This window comes from Drosophila virilis, chromosome 5 (genome assembly GCF_030788295.1).
Source record: "Drosophila virilis strain 15010-1051.87 chromosome 5, Dvir_AGI_RSII-ME, whole genome shotgun sequence".
Classification (NCBI taxonomy): domain Eukaryota; kingdom Metazoa; phylum Arthropoda; class Insecta; order Diptera; family Drosophilidae; genus Drosophila; species Drosophila virilis.
In genome coordinates, this window is record NC_091547.1 from 1,286,552 (window position 1) to 1,307,241 (window position 20,690).

The 20,690-nt window shown below is 38.4% G+C and overlaps 3 protein-coding genes across 8 annotated transcripts in view; 2 read left to right on the forward strand and 1 right to left on the reverse strand.

Moving 5' to 3' along the window:
* Positions 1 to 20,690, forward strand: part of LOC6635932 (G-protein coupled receptor dmsr-1) — a 91,731-nt gene that overhangs the window by 60,447 nt on the left and 10,594 nt on the right. For 3 of the 6 annotated variants that reach the window (XM_015168817.3, XM_070209825.1, XM_070209824.1), the window contains exon 3: positions 6,471 to 6,553. The exons of 2 other annotated variants lie outside the window; for them this stretch is intronic. The gene's annotated coding sequence lies outside the window, so the exon portion shown is untranslated. Of the gene's footprint in view, positions 1 to 6,470; positions 6,554 to 19,468; positions 19,612 to 20,690 lie in introns of those variants that run through there. One more of the 6 variants, XM_070209826.1, reaches the window with a different exon arrangement.
* Positions 10,825 to 11,291, reverse strand: LOC6635928 (uncharacterized). The gene is made up of 2 exons (XM_002059332.4): positions 11,125 to 11,291; positions 10,825 to 11,049 (listed from the first exon to the last, which is right to left on the reverse strand). The coding sequence occupies exons 1-2, from the start codon at positions 11,234 to 11,236 to the stop codon at positions 10,952 to 10,954; spliced, it is 210 nt and encodes a 69-aa protein (XP_002059368.1). The 5' UTR covers positions 11,237 to 11,291; the 3' UTR covers positions 10,825 to 10,951.
* Positions 17,235 to 19,331, forward strand: LOC6635930 (zinc finger protein 35). The gene is made up of 2 exons (XM_002059333.4): positions 17,235 to 17,689; positions 17,763 to 19,331. The coding sequence occupies exons 1-2, from the start codon at positions 17,498 to 17,500 to the stop codon at positions 19,221 to 19,223; spliced, it is 1,653 nt and encodes a 550-aa protein (XP_002059369.1). The 5' UTR covers positions 17,235 to 17,497; the 3' UTR covers positions 19,224 to 19,331.

Sequence of the window (20,690 nt, forward strand, 5' to 3'; positions counted from 1 at the left end):
GACTACTATATCATACAGCTCTCTAAGTAGAATTGATTCACAACTCATTTGTGTTTTATCTACTTAAACTTTAAATTCTTTAAGATATCTTTACTTCTTCAAACTCTTCTGCTCTTCCAGGTTCAAAAAGCATATAAAGTTCATGATATTATATAAGTAAAATCTGATTAGTTTTAAGTAACTTTGTTTTACATACATTCTATAAATAATATGTATCGAATATTTTTTAAAAACTTTAATTTATTAAGTGGTAATCAGGACTCAGAATGCTCTATAATGCGCTTAGTATCCTATGTTAAGTATCGCCAGGTGAATCAATTGTAATCGATCTAAAGGTATTCAGTTCCGTTCATTAAATGCTTACAGCCTAAAGCTATGCTAAGTTAATGGGGTTAGATGGCAGTTTCACCATCTGGCAGTGTAATAAGTTCATCTATCAGCTAGGCGAATATATTAAAATATTCAGATGATGACAGTGCCAAATGGCGTTCCGGTTAGATTGTTACTGCGTAACAGGATGTGTCAAATTATTGCTAACGGTAAAACCTGGTCGAACAACCTTCAATTTGCATAAATTAAAACGTTATAAATGAACGTTAAATGAATTGGCATTTGCCACACGCCACTCGCCGCATGCCACACGGTCATATTAGACAGAGAGAATGGGAAATTACGTCGCAGCCTGTGGCGCTCAAGCTGTCCGCGTTCCTCTGGCTTCGACGGATTGTAAACCCATTGAAATCCGGACCCGTGCTCGTCTACGTCGTTTTATTATTTATTGCGTAGTCGCATTGAATGCTTCGCCGCGAATCAGTTTTCATCGTCATCGGGCTTAAATTAAGCCCATTGTTTAAGGCAATTCGTGGTGTTGTATTCGTAACAATTGTGCAACCCATTATGATTTTGCCTACACTTAGCCAAATAATATGAAACTGGCATAAGAAATATGTCTTGGTCCTAATATTGGAACATTTGTTTAATTAATTTTAGAAAAGAAAAACCTTTTTTCTGAAAAAAAAGGCCTTATAAGAAAGATCTCTGAAGTACTAAAGTGATATATATAGCTGATTTCAGATGTTCAAAGCTCGAAATAGATACCTTTATTGTTTGAGTGTACATTGTTTTATTGCTGCAATTGGAAATTCAATGCCATAATTGAAATGCACTGAACTCATTTCGCGTCTCAATTATCAGATATAACGAGCTGAGCAATTAACTCTTCTGTTTGTAAGTCGAAAGGTTTAATTTTCATAATTGCACTCACAACATTGGCCTGCCCAAGGCAAACAGACCGACGCGAAGGACTACCCTTAAATGCGTTTGACATTAAATAAACAGGACAGCAGCAGTATGGACAGCAGCTGCTGGACATTGGGCATGTCCGAGCAAGTGTCCTGTGCATTGCTTGATGAATGAGCTCGACAAGACGCAATACCGAATCGAAAGCAAAAAAACAAAAAATTAAAGAAAAGCACAGAAAAAATACTCAAAAAATATGATATGTTGTGTTCGTTGGACAGGCTTAATGATACATGTCGAGCTGGTCGCCCGAGTGACGCCGGGACAACTGTCCGTGGCCGCAACTGGCCACACTGGAGCGTGACACCCTGTGATTTATGGGTCGGCGAAATTTTCGACTGTGGTTTCGATTGTCACCACGGGCAGTCAGCATGCCAAACCCCAAATTTTTGTTTGACACTGACAGCAAGTGAGTGGGCGTTGGGCGCGCCTATCCCAGCAGATACCCTGTAAAAGCCTTAAACCGTTTTCAATTTTAAAATTAGTTGAAGATTTTAAGAAATTGTCTTTTAGATGGTGCAGATGGCATTCAATGGTATATATATATCAAATTTTTAAGACTGTCTCTTAGAACTTCTTTAAGTTAAGCAAGTGGCTAAAGAAGGCGTCAAGATATATAACTTTCAGATGGTTAAGATCGCTTAAAACGCATTTCCTTTGTGAAAGTAGTTGATGAAGGTATAAAAAAAATGAATGTTTTGGCAATATGAGAGAAGTTGTCGAAAAGAAATCAATAAATTGCATCGCTGCTTTTTGGTCTTAAGTCTTCTAGCCTGTTTTACAGAGTATTACTCTCTCTATCTTTTTTTCTAGTACCATCAAATTTGTAAGCGGAATAAATATTGATATGATTAACACTTATAGGCAACATAGTCGACATTCCTTACACACGATGTTTACTACAAACAGAATATGCCCCTTTGCTAGCTGTGGGCATGGGGTTGGCAATGCAAACAAATCACCAATCACAAATAATATTGTTTTTATCCGAGTGTGTGTGTATATTCGTTTTCTTTTGCTCTGGTGTGATATTTAATATTGTCGCCCACACACAGACACACATGTTAACAAATTTGTTTACGACTAGCTTCTCATCAGTCTTCTTGTCGCATTCCTCTTAATAACCGCCCTAAGCTAACATATTGAATAACTTTCGAGGCAATCATTTTTTTTTTTTTTTTTGAGCATGTAAGCAACAAATTGGAAAAAGAACACACTGTTCCAACAAAAATCCCTTCTAGTTGAGGTATTTCATTTCATTTCAGATATAGTTCAAGCGTTCGTTTGAATTTGCTTTTTAAATTTTCTAAAATTTGCTGATGCAACAGGCGGCCAGCCAACTGTGCGTATACTTAATTTTGAGCAAGATCTTATCCCACAATTATGTGCAAATCGAGCGTATCATTGGACCAAAGTGCTTGCCTCTTTGTTGCGAACTGAAAGTTGACTCGGAATCTGGCCTGTTCGAGCATAGCTTGCGCATAAAATCGAATCATTAGTTCACAAAGCGCAGTTCATCAAAATGCAAACAAGCAGAAAAACATGTCAAAATGTTGAAGTCGGCTGCAACCGACTGTTTAATACACTTTAAACGCAAAAAGTACTGATAACATGGCCATTCTTAAGTCCAATTTAAGTAGTTTACATTAAAATTGTTGCTAATATGAGTAAATGCTCAAAGTTCATACGAATAGCTTGCTGAATATTGCCTGAAGCCCATATACTCTTTTCAGTTTTTGAATGCGTGTATAACAATCTAATTCTGATAGATACCCCTTTAAAAGTAAGAGAAGGGTTATACACATGCGTTGCATTTATTTAGCACTTTTCTAGCATAAAATTGAATACGAATCGAATTTTAAGTTTAGTTTTGTCATTGCCAAGAATCAAAGATAAATCGAAATCGCTTTGCTGTAGCTTTAGTTTCGTAATTGCCAAGAATGATGGATAAATCGTTGAACTTAACCTCTTTCTTTTCATACGACTCGAAAGCATGAAACTAAGTAAATGCTTTTGTAGGTTTAGTTTTGTTATTCCCAAGCATGAAGGCTTCAATGTTTTAGTTACCCTTAATTATTTTTTAAGGGATAACCCATAGTCGTTATCAATTCGCTCGTATTTGCATGCGCATACAGACCCGTTGGCACTCGAAACGTTTCGTGTCCTTGTTGCCAGCTGAATGAATATGAAATATGCACGCTGATCCCCGACCTTGGGGCGTCTCTCCCTCTCCCCCTCTCTTTATCTTTCCTTCTCTCTCTGGCTGCTGCTGTTGAATGAATATTATCTAGATGCGAATATGATGTGATTATGTTAATAAGATGCCGCCTTTACGCTCTTAATGACTTTGGCAATAATAATGTCTGGGCCATGGCTGTGCAGCAGTCAAGTACCAACTGCGCGCACCCATTATCCCAACTAAGAGCTACTTAAACCATGAGACAGATTCATACCAGCTCAGTTCAGTTCAGCTCAGTTCAGTTCACTTCAGTTCGACTCTGTTCTGTTTTGTGAGTGTCGCATTGTCGCCTCGGAGTGCGTATAATTGTTATGATTTTGCTATTTATTTGCTCACAAGTGCTCGTACACTCAGAATATTTTCATTTATCAAAATTTGCGAATCATTTAATGAGAAAATATGAAAAGAAAATATGGTCAAATGTGGTCTTAAAATCAGTGTTGCAAACACGACAAATGTTTGCGCTGGGTCAGTTCCTTGGCTTAAGTCTCCATTCGTGAACTTTGCTTAACGCATCTGTGAAGCTTAAGAATTTTTCGAAAATTTCCTAGTGCAACAAATTTGTGAGTTTGCGGAAAATATAATGTTGAAATTCCAGACTATAATGGGTTCAATTCAAAAGTAGTTCAAAGAAATGGGTATCGTTTAGTCTAGTCCAGGGCTTCAATGCTAGATTAGATAAAACTCACTCCATGTTAGGGCACCTAAAACCAATTATTCCTTCGGAACTATTTTATGGCCAAATATGATTCGTAAAAGGCAATTTATTTTTCTAGGTGTAGCACTTTGTTAAAGTGTGTCCGCTCGCTAAGGCTGTTGATGAGCTGGCCATCATAAAGCTGAATGTTGCTGACATTGTGCTGACGTTTAGGTTCTCGTTGGGAACTGGTCAGAGGATTTGGGTAACGCCACATTTGTCAAAGGTCGCCGAATGACCCCTGCCTTTTATGGAGCTCATCCATTTGATTTGCGCGCCTAAGTAGACAGCATTTTGTCTGCCATTCGAATCAAATACCGGAAAAAAACTCTTTCCGAAGATGCCATAAAATGTTGCTACGGCTGCCGGTTGCTGCCGGCTGCCGGTTGCTTGCTGGGTTTTGCCACAACAAGGCTTAAGTGAAATGAAAACCAATGTACCGTGGACGCGCGCGCACACACACACACATATATATATATACACAAACACTTACACCGCATCCTGCGGTATCCCTGAGAGCAATCTGCTTTTATGCTTACCTAGAATTTTCGATATTCGTTGCTTGCTTTAATGGGTGCCAACTTTTCCATTAGCAAAGTTAATGCAACACGCAACCGGTTATAACTTGAGCGACTTGAATCGCTAATCTCTTACACACAAGTACACACACGCACTCTAATCCACACGCAATAAAACACACACACACACACACACGCACGCATTGGCCAGTAAGTGTTCCCTTTTCTCAGCTTGCGCTGATTGACTTTTTGTAGCATACTTTTTTGGGCTGCTTTGCAAAAGTTAATTTAAGTCTTTTGCTCGCTCTTGAAATTCCTTGTATCACTGCATAATGAATAAATTATTGTAAATACCATCTCCGTCCTACAAGCTTTGGTTATTATATTTATTATTATTTTTTTTTTTGTTTGTTTTTTTTTTTTTTTTTAATTTGTCAACAAAGTAAACAAACATTTAATTTGGTGGCATCCTTATGACCGCCTAAAATTTTGTTTGGCTTCCAACTGATTTGATTAAGATCATAATTTATATTTAACCAACTTTAAGGGAGTCGGGGAAGCGGCTAGAAACTTGTCTACAAATAAACTGCAGGCAACATTCAAGGTTTCACTTGCTTCCTTCATATTTTATTCGATTTATTTGGTGGGCATGCTTAAAGTATGCTTAGAATAAAGTCGAATATCTATATTCTGGATAGGTTCATATCTGTACATTTGTATATGTATACGTAAACCATTTTTATTCCAATATTAACTACGCCTTAGAATATCGAAAAGTTTTAAAAAGTAAAAAAATGTTCTAAGGGTCAATGTTTTATAATCAAGCAAAATTTATATGGTGTTATCGGTTTGTGTTCATATCATATGAAAGAGAAACATGTATATTATATTATGGATTAATTTGTATATTGTATAATCGATAAAAATGGATATTAAATTAAATATAGTGTCGATATTTTACAATCGATTATACAGTTATCGATATTATAAAATCAATAAATATATATTTTGGATAGTCGACAAATATCGATATTCTTTAGATTATGTAAATTCGATTAAAATCATACATTTATATTCGATAAATATCGATAACTTATAATCGGTATTAATCGATATCCAGCCCCATTTCATTAGCTACGTCTTAACCTGTCGATAATTCTCAATGTATAAAATGGATATTCATATCGGCAATTACAAATATCGTTACGCTTACGATTTGTAACCCCTAAAAAGTCAATAAATTCTTGTTGTGCCAGGGTATATTCTAGCCGGGCACTATCGACTGGTAATAAGTTTGAATTTTAAATCATAAATAAATCTCATGGGCCCATAGCTTAATGCGAACTGTAATTAATTAAATGAATTAAACCGACTGTTTGTTAACATCAATATTTGCATCTGATATAAATAATAAAATGAAAAAAAAAAGCAGGCTGACAACCGGGCAATCGCAAATACAGCATTATTATTATAATTATTGAAGATATTACATATGCGTTAATGTAAACAGACGTCAGTAATGCTTATAGTATAAGTCTTAAAAATATGCGATTATACTTGATAGGCTTTTATGTATTTCTACAGGGTATCAACGCGTAATACACTTTTATTTCAGTGTGTGTGTGGATTGTTTTTCGATATGTTTGTAATTTGTCATTAGCTCTTTAAGGGTTCAATTTGATCATGTCGTTATTTTCTGTTTTGTTTATTTATTTAGATTTTTAGCACTTTTTGCTGGCGCCAGTTATTTGCATAATTAAAGCCGTCGTTCAGATAGTGAAATAAGATAACGAGCTACAGGTAAGTCAGTCTATTTATAATGGAGCGATTTGCCATTTGCATTGCAAATTAACATATATTTGATTTTTCGAGCTGTTAACAAATTTATACGCCTCGCACATGCGAGAAATGTGGCCGGGTTTTGGTTATATTTTTGAAATAAACATTCCATTGGGAATTTCTAAGCGATACAGGTTGTTTGGGACAGATTATTTCGAGCTGCCAACAAACAGATGACAACATGTGGGAGAGCAATAAAAACAGCGACGATAGTCGTAAAATTAACTATTTCTATGCACATAAAACAAACTAAGTAGCTACGACTAAAGTGCCAGAGCAAATTTAATGACACTCCCCGTTTGTATAGACTCGAGTATGTTGTAAACAAACTAATCAAACCTGATGCGAATGACTGCACATTAAGTACATTCAGTTCTATGAGCATTGCACTTGTCCTCTCTCGAGATCTTGTGAAATGTCGTCATGGTTTATACACATATATTGACTATTAAGACCCATTGATTGAGCCTACTCAATTTGTCTTTATTAGACTTACAAACTAGCCATCTAACTTTTATAGGGTTACACTCGAACGAAAATGACGTTTGCTTTCTGACATTTCAAGTACAGTTCGCTCTTGAATATTGCTAAAGTAAATGAAGGAGTGAAATAAGTAAATGGAATGAGCAGAAAGTACTTAAAGCAAGAATCTTCAGACAGTAAAATCGATTTCTGACATCAAGTAGTGTATTTAGGTCGGAATTCAGCTAAATTTCTTGCAAAGGGATTTCACTGTCAGCTAAAGACATTTATACTAGCTTTTATATCCGTTTTTATTCGATTTGGCCACAACATTTTTCGATTTTTCGCTGAGTGTAGCATCGCAATATGCTTATCCAGTTTCTGTTCAGCAGCCCTTGTCTAAACTCTTCCTATCATAGAGGATGAGATTTGTTCGCTATGCCCTTATTATACGCTGTACTCAATAAAGAGTAGCTGTCTTTGTACATTTGTATGGAACAGGCAAAAGGAGGCTTCTGCGAGTCCTTATGGTACATATATTTTTGATCAACATGACGAGCAGAGTAAATTGATTCTGTATCTACGCGTCGATAGCAGCAGGCTTAAAATTTGAAATATGTATTCTCCTAGTTATGACGTATTTTTTTACTATTTGTTGATATCTTTCGACATTTCACTAAGAGTGGACTATAAATATATAAATAGCGTGGGGAAGGAGAGGCACATTCGCTGCGTGCATTTGTGTGTAATGATTGTGCTTATACAGAATGAAGCTAGAATTTATGCAACGAGAGCTTGCCACGAATTATTACTTGTTTTATCTGGATAACCGTGTTGCGTGTAAATGACAAACCTCTTTGTTCGATAATTCTGTAGATACAATTGTCTGGTAAACCGAGAGTTGTGCAATAATTAAGATGCGTCGCCGAACACAGGACAATGCTGCGCTGGAAGTTACGTCAATTTATGTGCTTGTTTTAGACAGCGTTGCTGTTGGCTGTGGAACGTAGTTGTTGTTGCTGTTGCTGTTGCTGTTGTATCTGCAATGGCCATAAAGTGTATCAGCTCGGGTCTCATACGATATGCACACGTGCCATAGTGTGTGGCTCATGCAATTTGTGCCACTTGACTGGGCTGGAGGTCGTTTGGAGGGTTGGGGTGAGGATCCCTGCCGACAATTTCAATATGTGCAGCTCATGTCAAGCCGAAAATCTTTTTATTGCTGCAAGTCATAAATATGCATGTGGGTAGCGTTTGGGGGGCTTTCATATTGATGAGCATCTAGACAGCTTCAAGCGATAGCGAGCTATCAGCATGTTCTAAGTGCATTTCGGCCCCTGTCCTCTCGACTCACACGCCACACCGCCCCCTATAATAATTTGCCCCCTGGCAGTGAAGGTCAAATTGAGCTGTAGTTAGTTGGATTTACGTCAAGAGCTGCGCAAACACTCTCCGATAAAATGGCGAAACGGAATGCCGGGAAAAAGTTTAGCTCGACCAGCCAATCTGTCTATCAAAAAGCGCATTTGCCAGTCTCACATCAATGAATCTGGCGGATCTGCCTTACAAACTTTCAAATTGTCCACAAAAGTTCACCACTCAAATTGTGTGCATTCAAAAAATGACTTTCTACACATTCGGAAGGGTGTGAGTGTGTGTGTGTGTGGCAGTTGCATATGCTGCACAAGTACACTCAGAGAAATGAGGGAACTTAACTTACTTACGAATCGTTGTCCGAAATTAAAAACTAAATTCGTATTAGCTTAAAGTCAGCCATATAAAAACTAATTTTATTTCAAGAAGGGCTTTAACTCAGGTTTTCAAACAGACATATATTATCTAAGTACTGAAATAACTAGATTTTAATAATAAAATACGAAATGTTGTCAAAATTAGGCAATGATCAAAGTTTCTTAAATTAAAAACCAAGATGTTGCTTCGAGCAGTTATTGGATTTAAGTTTTTATTTGAATTAAAAAAATGGCAATATTCAATTGAGATCAAAATGACATAAATTAAATCAAATTCTTATTTAATGAAGTTTCTAATTTGAAAATCTAAATACTGAAATCAGTTAAACTAAGAATTGGTACGTAAATATTGTAAATATTAAGTTAAGATATGAAAAACCAAATTCTTGTTTCAAAACATAATTTAAGACACTTATCTAGTTATTTGAAGCAAGAACTTAAGAACATTTAAGAACTCAACATATTTGCAATTTAGACTAACAAAACGCTTCAAACTCGTTTCTTATTATATTAGACGTATATTTTTTTGCTGAGTGTATGTTCTTTCCGTTTATTATGTTCGACATATTTTTTATTTAGCCAAGCTCAAGAGCTACTCTCTTCGAGTTTTATAAAACTACGGCAAGTGGCAACAAACTTTAAATAATATTTTCATCCGCTTTCAAGCTAAGCAGCTGTAGCTGCAAAAGGATGTCTTTCCAGGATATGCGAAAATGCTAACTGGCACACAAACACACAAACTTGAGTATAGAAATATTGCTAAGAGGACGAAAATAACCATGACAGCAAATGTTTACACATGTATCTTGGCTTGCTCTATAACTTTAAAGCAGAAGTTAAATAGCATCTCGAAATGTAACAAACTCTTTCAAAGAAGCAAGAACCGGGAACTAAAGTCTGGTTGTTAAATATTTAAGTGCTATAGCTGAATAGCTTATGAATATATTCCCTGCAGGCTCAAGTAGAAAAGTGTAGCACAATTTGAGCTTATATTCTAAACAGACTTGAGTATTTACTATACGAAGAAGATGAATGGCATCAAGAAATGAAATTTCACTGTATAGTGAATAGTTTATGAATATATTCTGTACAGACTTGGATAAAAAGGTTAGCATGATTTGTGCCTATATGTTAATGCCTTAGGTAAATGCTTGTAACTATATTCATCGCTACATATATGAATGCTATATAAATAAATAGCTTATGAATATATTCTGTACAGATTTGCATTTTCCCACATATGGACAGAACACGTATATGTGCAAGGAATCAGGGAAGCCACTCAATTGCTGTCAAAGGTTTAAAATGTTTCCGTGATATGTGCTGCTTACAGTTCTCGGTTCCTTGAATCCTTTAGTGAATCGCTGCCGGAGGGTTGTTTGGTAGAGTTGCCATAGTTTCGCACATTTCGCATTTGCAGGACAGCAACTAATTGGCATTCACTTGAATGGACAATTATATTTGTGTTTTGAGTTGTAATAATAACCAATTGGATTGCTACACTGTGCAGCACAATTGTGAACACGGGCGGGAAAATATGTATTCTAGTTATTTATTTATTTTTTTTTTCGAAATTTGTTTATGAATTCATATCTAAACAAAACTAAAATGTTTTGAGTTAATGGATTCGGGTTATACCCATAATCAGCATATGGTATTTAATAAACATAAATTCCAGCACTCAAACAATGAACTTGTTTGGCCTCTCTCGCAGGAGGGAACAAGTTGTGCTGAAATACCCAAATGCCCGAAGAGAAGAAGAAGACACCCATCAAACAATTCTTGTTTAATTGTGTGTCGTAATTGGATAATTAAAAAATCCATAAATTCATATAGGCTTAATGGATTTTGATACTTTTTGTCGGTTCATTAATTTAAATACTATTTCATTTCATTTTTTTTTTAAGCTAATCGCATTATAAACGGGTGTGAAATGCTAAATGAAATATTGCACTTTGTTGTTTATCTTTGATCTTTGTATTTTTAATGCGACTATGAAATAGAAAGAACTTTTTTTTTCTTTTTTTTTTTTTTTTTTTTTTTTTAATATTTTTATTTTTGTATTCTTGTCGAACTAATAACTAAATGCAATAGGCATAAAACACAGCAAATGGTGGTCAACGGCTTGGCTTGCGCTCAGGTACTTTTAAAATTGGCGGGGCACAAAGGTGTTGGGATCGATGAGCGTGGCCACCTCCCAGGGATACACCTGCGAGGGTCCGGGAAAGCGACTGTTGTAGGCGTCTGCAAAGTGCAAAGGACATGATGGACAGGTTAGCTGAAGAGTACGACACTTAATAATTGTGACCCGAAACTTACCTATTATCTTGTTGATCGCCGTCTGTGCGTCCAGTAGTTGTGCTGGAGCTGCATTGGCCAGGATTAGGCAAACGGCTGCGAATACCAAAACAATTGCAAAAGGTTTCGACATTTTTGGGTATGCTTGTTGCTGTTGATGCTTCGTTGGGACTTGTGCCAAGTATAATTAGCCAAGTCGCCGCAGCCGCTATTTATATCAAGTTGAGGCCGAGAGAAAGATGCCGCCAAGCGTCGGCCATGAATGGGAAAGCCAAAAGCCGCAGCTCACAGCTGTTCGGAATTGATTTCTTGTTTCAAGACGCTACAATTCATTTCGATGGCGTCTACGCAAATATGCGGGATCTGCTCCGATATATAATCCTCCCGCCCGCCACGCTCAACAAAAAATAAGAAGATAAAAACAATAAAAAAAAAAAAAAAACAAGAAAACGAGTTTCGCTAAAGAACAAACGTGCTCTGGGAATATCCAATAGCATAGAAAGTAAACAAATCGTGCGACAGAGCATTATATTAAAATATTTCTACAAATATTTGTTTGTTTTTTTATAATATTAATTTATATGGATTTGTTGCTACATCTTTTCAATTATGTACACAACATATTTTTTCGGTTTATTTTTTTCTTGTCTTTGGGGCATATTGGAGCCTTTGCATAAGACTATTTTTCGGTTCATTGTACGAAATGCCGACGTTATTCGGTTATTCGGTTATTCTTTTTGTTTTGTTCTGGATTTTTGCGGTTTGGTTTTTCCCGCCGCCAGCTTTTTATTTGATGTCCGGCGCCGCGTCGAGATCAAAGACCAAAAATCGTTTGATATTGCGATTTTGTCGCCTTTTGTTGTGGATGCTGAATTCATAAATAAACCGGTTCGCTTAAAGAAAGTAAAAACTTTTGTCGCTGCGTTTCATCTATTAATAAAATATATTCTAATTCCTATTGGTTCGAACTAACAGAGAAAATGTCAAAGGTCGACCAAAGGGCTTAGCATGATATAAACACAATCTTTTTATATGATGTTGTTTATAATATTGCTTTTTTTTCATAACAAAAAGGTATTCTTCTTTATACCCAATATATTATATTTTATTTTTGTTTTTTAATAACATGATACTGTTTTTATGTCCCCCAGTGTATATACCCAGCGCATTGTATCAGTTTAAAGGAAACCAAACTCTCGGGCTGTTGGCTTTTAAAGGTCCTTCAGGCAGCTAAAAGTGGTAACAGCTGCAGGGCGACAAGCTGCCAACTACATATATATATATATATGTGTGTGTGTGTGTGTGAGTGTGTGTGTGTGTCTTTTGTGTGTGTTTTGGTTTTTGTGTGCAGATCCAACTGTTTGCGAAATCCATACGCTTTTAGGCATATTTGACACGCTCGCTTAAACATGCGCCGAAGTTTGATTGGAATTTGCGTTTTTAGCATATGCCTCCACCCAGCCCTCTCCTTCTGTTTGTGGGCTCCATCAAAGACATTGTCTTCAATATAATGTGCGTTATGCTAATACAGACACGTGCCGGCTTGACTAAATTGTCAGCATCCTAATTGATTGAGACAAATGCGAGACGAGCTCTGACGACAGCACAGATGAGCTCCCGTTCCCAGATTCCACTCCCTCTCATTTTCTTCTTCTTGTACTTGTTGCTGTGGATGTTGTTCATGGGAATCGTGTCTTGGTCTGACATATGGGCCCGTGGTTTATGAATTGTTCATCGAGTACGCGCGTCTAATGAGGCAGTCGTGCAGTGAAATAAAGCTGCTTATCGCACTGTTTATTAGCCGGCAGTTATACAATCTAACCCCGCTCGCAGCCCGCAATACGCGTATCCTTCCGCTTCTCGTGAAGCACCTAGCATACTTGACAGAGCCAATATTAATAATGAACATCAACGAATTCCCAGGCATTACTTGCACACACATATGTGTGTGTGCTGGATTAGATTAGGCGAAAGCAGCTTCAAAAGTTACGGAATCGATGTGAGATAAATGATGGCTACATTAAAGCTTAATCGAAATATAATTTATTCTTTAATTAATTAAAAATGCTTAACTCATAAAAACCATGAAATGTATTAAATGCGAACTGTATCCGGTTCTTGCATTTAAAACACTCAAAATTAATTGTGAATAATAAAAGATAAAATAAACAAGCACTAATATTGCAATTTTGCGGCGACTCAGATATCAAAAGCCTTTCGGCTTGTGATGTCACGTTTACAAAGCAGAGAACTGCCGAATTGATGGCCAAATCAAAGGAATGCTTTGGTATAAATTCTCAAGCTCTTACGTGTCTATCAGAAAAAACTCTTTTGTATGTATATAATTACAGTAGGAGCTGCCCTCGGGCTGTGTAGATAATTTGTGCTGTGTACAAATTTAGTAAAGCACAAAATATTTGTGCTTGGGGTCGTATAAAGAATACACACACTCTCACACATACACTCACACACACACACACATAAACAATAACAGCAACAATGAAAGCCTAACACAATAGGGACAAAGGCAGCAGCTGAGCATAAACATATTACCCCGAGGGTATTTTCAAATTATACGCTTATAAAAAATTGCCTGTTGATGGCGCTGCTCTTTATATTTTTTGTATTTTTTTTTTTTTTGTTATTTTTATTTACTTTTTTTATGTATGCATTTGTAACTGAGGAGCACGGGGCGTATGCGCAACGTGCGGGCGAACCCCCGCAAAGGATTATGTGTGGAGTCAAGTAATTTGTAGAATGAATATAAAGCTCTGCCTATTTACATACGATCATTATTGCGGTGCTCTAGACTTGATTGATGTGGCATTAATTAGCCTTAGCCACGCGCTAAGCACAACATTTTGTAAACTCTGTAAACTGTAATTAAAAGCGTGTGCGTACATAAGATTAATTATTATTCACCCTTCCAAATAAAAAAATGAAAGCAAATATATGTGGCATGTACATTTAAAATAACATAATGCTGTTGGGCACTTAATTATACGCATATTTCAAGAGATATCGATTCATTTGGGTGACAGCATATGAATTGCACGAATGAATGCTTGAATGAATTCAGTTCCAAAATGAGTTCGGCTTTTTCAATCGAATGAATAGCAAATGTTGCACACTTTGTGGCGTTCTCAATGCCTTTGTGCTATGCGTGTTGATTTGTGCTAGAGCTGACTAAAGCCTCACACTCGTGTCTAGTCACTTACACCCATTCACACACCCACCACATACACAACACACACCCATTCATACACCGCACACACAACACAACACACGTGTGTATTTTATTACCTGACACACACAAATTATTTTGTCAAGCTGCTTGAAGTCATCTTCGCAGATAGATTTCCGCCGCTATGTGAAAATTTGATTTATTATCTTTTCGTTTATATATTGTATTTCTCTAACCAACAAGAGTGTGTGGAGAATGGTCGACTAGAACATACCCTGGGCATTTAAAATGCAATACAGGAAAGATATTTGACATATTGAGCCTTTAATTATTGATGACAACTGCAGCATTTCGATATATATCGTTTTGCTAATAAAATAGGAACGTTATCGATCGTTTTGAGCATCTACGTTCTAGACGGATATCGATATATATCGTTTTGCTAAAATACAGGGTAGTTATCGATCATTTTGAGCATTTAATTTTTAGCCGAGCTTAGAATGATAATCAATTTATAGAATCATCTATGCGTAAGTCTGCCACCTTCCATCTGCCTCATACGCTTGCACTAAACCATTATACCTGCCCTGCTTTAATATTTACAGGGTATACACATTTTTCTACTTTTGTATTTAGCAGTTGCCAGTTGCTAAATGATGCTATGCAAAGGTTTTGTAGCCGTATGCTACAGCTACGTTTTCTCATCGAAACTTTCGTCTTTCAGCCGAGACACGTATTTCAGCTACAAAAATATTTATCTTTCAAGCACATTCGGCATCAGATAGACAAACGGGCGCAGATATAAATATATTGACAGCAGCAAAGCCGCCTAAATCGGTCAAGATAATGTCAAATTGGATACTTAAACGCTTGAGCTACCGCTCAAGTGTCGAGCACCTATTTTGAATGCGTAATGCGGGTTTAATTTTAGTTGGAGAAAGGGATCAAAATGAGTAAAACATAATCCCTTTGGCCTTTTGCGTGTTGCCGCACATCACGAATAACACTTTAAACTTTATGACTGTGAGCGAGTGTGCAAATTATCACGTCTTGTTTACATATTGTTTCAAATTATTGCAATAAAAAATAACAACGAACACGCATCTAAATGAGAATATGCTTAAGCAGTTGAAATTTATTTTGATATTTTGTAGAGTTTGACACAGTTTTATTGTTCTGTTTAGTACATTAGTACATTCATCAAATTCATGAACTTTTAACCAATCTTTTTTGGCGATATATATTTCATATTTGTCAACAAACAGTCAAATAATGTGTGTGCAAAGTTTCGTTTTCAAACTCCATTCATATCTTAAATGTATTGCTGTTTCTACTTATTTATAGTTTCCGATATGTCATCTACTATGAATTATTGTCTCAGTGTAATGCTGCAATTGCAACTAATAATTCTTGGGCGCTTGTTTGTCAAGCGCTATAAGTGCTGCAGTTGTTTTCGGACTGAAAAAGCCAATTAAATTCAATTATTTGCTGTCTTTTTGTGCTGCCAGGTTCGAGGTAAACAATAAATTACTTGATACACGATTAAATAGGGGCAGTTGTAGGAAGCGTGTGTGTGCTATACTATATGGAGGTACATTGTTATTTAAGCTAGTTTAAATCGCAAACTCAAAGCGCAATTTATGTTGCTGCAAAAAGTCCTTGGTATTTACACCTAAAGCAACAAGGATAGAGGATGAGGTATCGGTTTCATTGCTGCTCCAAAGAACTGACGCATAAGCCTCCGACATGGTAACATATGCTGGTGTTTGTCTTCTGGATGGCTTGCTGCCTCGCTGGTGGATGCGTGGTGTTGGGTGGTTGGGTGGTTGGGTGGCTGGATGAATGAGTGGGTTGATGGGGTGGCAGCTCATGCATAATTAATCATGTTGTGTCGCCGATGTCTTGTGCGTTCAGGGAATGCGCTTGTCAGTTGACATGGTCGCGCTTTTTTATCACTGCCAGAGGAAGCGTGCTACGCTATATTTATCTAGTTACGACCTGTTCCAATTCTTGTCCCAGTCCTTGTCTGCTGTCGCCGTTCCTTTCCCTGCTCCTGTGCCAATCCCAATCATCGTTTGCTATCTTCAGAAACAGAAATCTCACGACACGTTTCCCAGCGGGCCAACCCAGTTCGTCTTCATGTTAATGTCGAGTAGGCGCCGAGCACGTTTTCCTGCGATAATTGTTGACGTATATCACAAGAAAGAAAAAATACACATTTATATATAAAATATATATAGGAATGTAAAAAATCCGTATGTTTTGGGGACCTGTTAACGCAAATTGCCTTCAAATGGCTCCTGAATGTTGATGTGGCAACTTTAACATTATTTCGCCTGACAGTATAAACAATTTTCTTGTTTTTTTTATTCGTGGCAGCACTTTGGTCTTCGAGTTCGCATAATTGAAATAAATATGTCGCCCATGTTGTGTGGATCGCACTGGATTTTTATTTATTTATTTATTTTTTTTTTTGGTTTACGCACTTGACGACGAATGGGCTCATTTTATTGTTGTGGGGGTACTTCTTTCTAGCTATTATAATAGCTGCGTAAAAGCATTGTCATGGAATTTGATTTTCACTGAAAAACATTTTATAGATATACTTTTGGATGAATGCATGGATAGCTTTGTATATTCCAAGTTGGGGGCTAAGTGCTTTTAATTGGTTGAAATTCGAATTCAAAACAGAACGGAAATTCTTTTTAAAAAAGTGATGCAAATGGGCAAATGCCATATGCTGAGCACGTGTACTCGTTTTCGTTTAATGCTACCAAAATATCTGCCAAAATACACATTGAGTAATTCATTAAAATATTCGCTACGTTTTTCATTTCAAATTCGTACTCATTTTGGCGCGCTCGTGTCGCAACATGCGTCGCTATCGGCCTATCGATATTTAATTGACATGCGCACAGGCATCGATGCCAAAAACAGCTGTGCGCTGCGTGTATGTACTCATACAATATGGCGTTGTTTTGTAAAAACTAATAAATGTTTGGGCCTTTTTGCTTGAAACAGTGTTAAGTTGTGTAATTAGAGAGCGAGCTATAAACATTATAACGATTGCGTCAGACCCCAAAGGAGAAAGTGTATATAGAAAACTGTAAAGTGGACCGTGAAAATAAAGAAAACAAATTTGCTTGTCGAACTGTTTGTGGGGGCCGGCGTAAATATTGAGGCGCCAAAAAGCAGAAAACAAAATACGAAATGGAAGAGGAAATAACGCCTGCGGCGACCACAAATGGAGTGGCTGAGAATGGAGAGGACGTGGAGACGGAGCCCCAGCCGCAGCCGCAGCCGCAGCCGGAGGTGGTGTCTGCCACAAATGCGTGGGCGGCCAGCAGCGCCATTGTTGAGGAAGAGGAAGCAGAGGCGAACACTGTTGTGTACATGGCAGAGGTGCGCAGAAGGGGGAGGGGGGTGTGTGTGTAAGATAAATCACAAGAGTAAAAACATGCTTAACATTTTCTAGGGTAATGCGGCGGCGCATGTCGAACCACAGACATCGGTGGTAGCAGCAGAGGAGCACGAGGAAGAGGAGGAGGTGGATGGCGAGGAGGAAATGGGTGAAGTCGAATATCTAGAAGACGAAATGGCTGACGATGAGTGCGATGACGAGCGGGAGTTAACAGAAGTAGAAGAGGACGCATCAGCGGCGGTCAATAATAAAGAAGACGAACCAACAGCTGTTGCACCATCAGCTGCTGCAGAAAGTGCACCAAGTGAGACAGCTGAAGAGCCTGTAGAAGACTCGGTAGACGAAGCTATCGAAGAGTCTGTAGACGATTCTGTCGAAGAAGCTGTGGAAGAACTGGTTGAGGCAGAGGATGAGGGAGAAATCATAACAGGTGATGATGCTCAGCCAGATCCAACAGAAGAGGCGAATGCCAGCGCACGCTCTGGAGCACAAGCCCAGGTGGAGCCCGTGGATGAAACACAGTGCCGTGTCTGCACCACCAAGGACCAGCTGGTCAGTCTCTTCACCAAGACCAGCGAAGGCAGCACGCCCGCCGACATGTTGCTGCTCCTTTGTCCCAGTGTATCGATAGCGCCTAAGGACTTTATGCCGCAGTTTATATGCAACGGCTGCCTGGAGAGTCTCACAATTGCCATAAAGCTGCGACAGCAGCTAGAAACCACCGAGCGGGAACTGCGCAAGCGCTTGTCACGCAGCAAGAACAAAGTGCGTCGGCCGCGTGGCTATGTGGTCATAGATGCACCCGTCTCCGACTCGGCAAGCGAAGAGGACGAGGAGGAGCTTAACGATGATGTTGAGTTTAAGGTCTCCGATGTTGCGGGCTCCACAAGCGGCGACAGCGACTCTGCCGACACGGACATCAGTGAAAAACGCAAGCCGGGCAGACGACGTGGCCGCAAGAAGGGCACAAAACGCTCGGCGGGCGCCAACAGTCAAGAAGAGGAGAACCACAAAAGGCGCAGTCTCCAAACGTCACCCGCCGCCTCGCAGGGACCCTTCGAGTGCGACCAGTGTGACTTAAGCTTTCCACGCAAGCAATCCTATGTGATGCATCGCAAGATGCACGACTCTCGCCATGAATTCCATTGTCAGATATGCAACAAAAAATTCAAGGTGCGTGGCGCCTACAAGACGCACATGGAGCGTCACGCGGCGGAGCGCGCCCAGTTCCGTTGCGAGCTCTGCGCCCAGATATTCCGGCTGCGCGCCGAGCTCAAGCGGCACATGGCCCTCAGCCATGATGAGCATGGCATCATCTACGAGTGCAAGCGTTGTCAGCGCACGTTCCTCACACAGACGCGCCTACAGCGCCATCAGAGCACCAATTGCAATCGCCATTCGGAGACGAAAGTCAAGCGCCAAGCCATGGAAGGTCATCCCAGCCAGGGACGGGATCTGTTCAAGTCGGTGGCACCCCTGACGACAACCTACTGGAGCGACAGTTTCTCCGACTAAGCTTCGGCTCCGTTCTGAATCAAATTTTCAATAAGTCTACAGCTTAGTTCAGACACAAATGCAGTGCATGTAGAGTTAAATACAAATATAAATGTACCACACCTACTATTCAAGATATAATTCGCGCGTGTGTGTGTGTGTGTGTGATTTATACCCTATAATTTTGTCAGGACATGCGTATCGCTTCAAAGGACAAATCTTCAACCCTATAAAGTGTATGCTTGACCAGTTCCAGTTCGACTTTATCTGGCAGTCGTTCGCTTCGGATTATTGTATCATATGGCGGAAGGCAAAGGAAATGAATTATTTTTATGAAAAACTTGTTTTCGCAATCATATGTTGACATATGTTTATACTTATCGCTTCTATAGGAACGAGCAGTCAAAAAGTGAGTTTTCTTTACTTTAACTTTCTTTTTGAAACTTACGTTACTAACTCTAGTTTTTGTTTTAGTATTTAGTATATTGACCAATCTAACGAGCATCGAATAACTATATCCTATGGATCCCATTTGAACAGATACAATTATGACATTTTTATACCCTTGCAGAGGATATTTTTTATTTTGGTCTCGAAATTTGTAACGTATAGAAGGTGACATATCCGGACCTATAAACTATATATACATTCTTGAACAGTATCAACAGCCGATTCTGTCCTTGTCTGTCACTTTTAAAGCTATCGTCATGAAACTTTGCATAATTTCCACATATAACATAATCGCAAACGTTTTCCGTTGAATTTTTACATAAAAAATTTAAACTAAGCGCATCCAGTTGCAAGCGATTGGATAAGCTTTTTACTGCTTTATATGGATTTTTCCAACTAAGCCCTAATTACATTATATGTTCAGTTTATGTTGTTGTGGCAGATGTCTAAAACTGTATTGAATCAACTAGAATATATACGAGCTTATTTATTCTTATTGAACAGATTAAGTACATTTGATCAAGGGTAGAGAGTTGACTAGCTCGTAAATTGGCATTAAGCCCCGATTTGAAGCTGCAAAATGAAAAGTTAAACGCCAATGCACACGAAGCTCGTTAAACGCTGCATTGGGGCATAATAATAATAATAATAACAATAATGTTGTTGCATAATGTGCGTAATCATAATGTTAACTTAATGTTTGTCCTGCGCCATAAGGGCTTAACTGCCAGGATTATGTGCTCCAAGTTGTGACAATTGTGCGCCTGCAGCTGGCAAAAAAGAATTGTGGCAGTGGCAAAAGATGCTGTTGCGGTTCAAATTGGTTGCCAGGAAGAGGGCTGCGGCAAAGACTGCGCTTAACTGCTGCACTTACACGTACTTTCAACCCCAAACACTCAGAGAAAAACTAGGTACTAGGTACTACTAGTACAGGCGTTTGCACTTTTACCAAATATCAAAAACAAATGAAAATAAAATTGTAAAATGTGTTAGTTGTGGACAGAAAGACTCAAGGGCTGTACCTGGTTCTAGCCGTGA

Excerpts from the sequence above, each read along its gene's own strand:
- LOC6635928 (XM_002059332.4), bottom strand. The coding sequence starts at position 11,236 with ATGTCGAAACCTTTTGCAATTGTTTTGGTATTCGCAGCCGTTTGCCTA. Across the intron at positions 11,050-11,124 it reads GGCGATCAACAAGATAATAG|ACGCCTACAACAGTCGCTTT; the intron begins GTAAGTTTCGGG and ends TGCACTTTGCAG.
- LOC6635930 (XM_002059333.4), top strand. The coding sequence starts at position 17,498 with ATGGAAGAGGAAATAACGCCTGCGGCGACCACAAATGGAGTGGCTGAG. Across the intron at positions 17,690-17,762 it reads CTGTTGTGTACATGGCAGAG|GGTAATGCGGCGGCGCATGT; the intron begins GTGCGCAGAAGG and ends AACATTTTCTAG.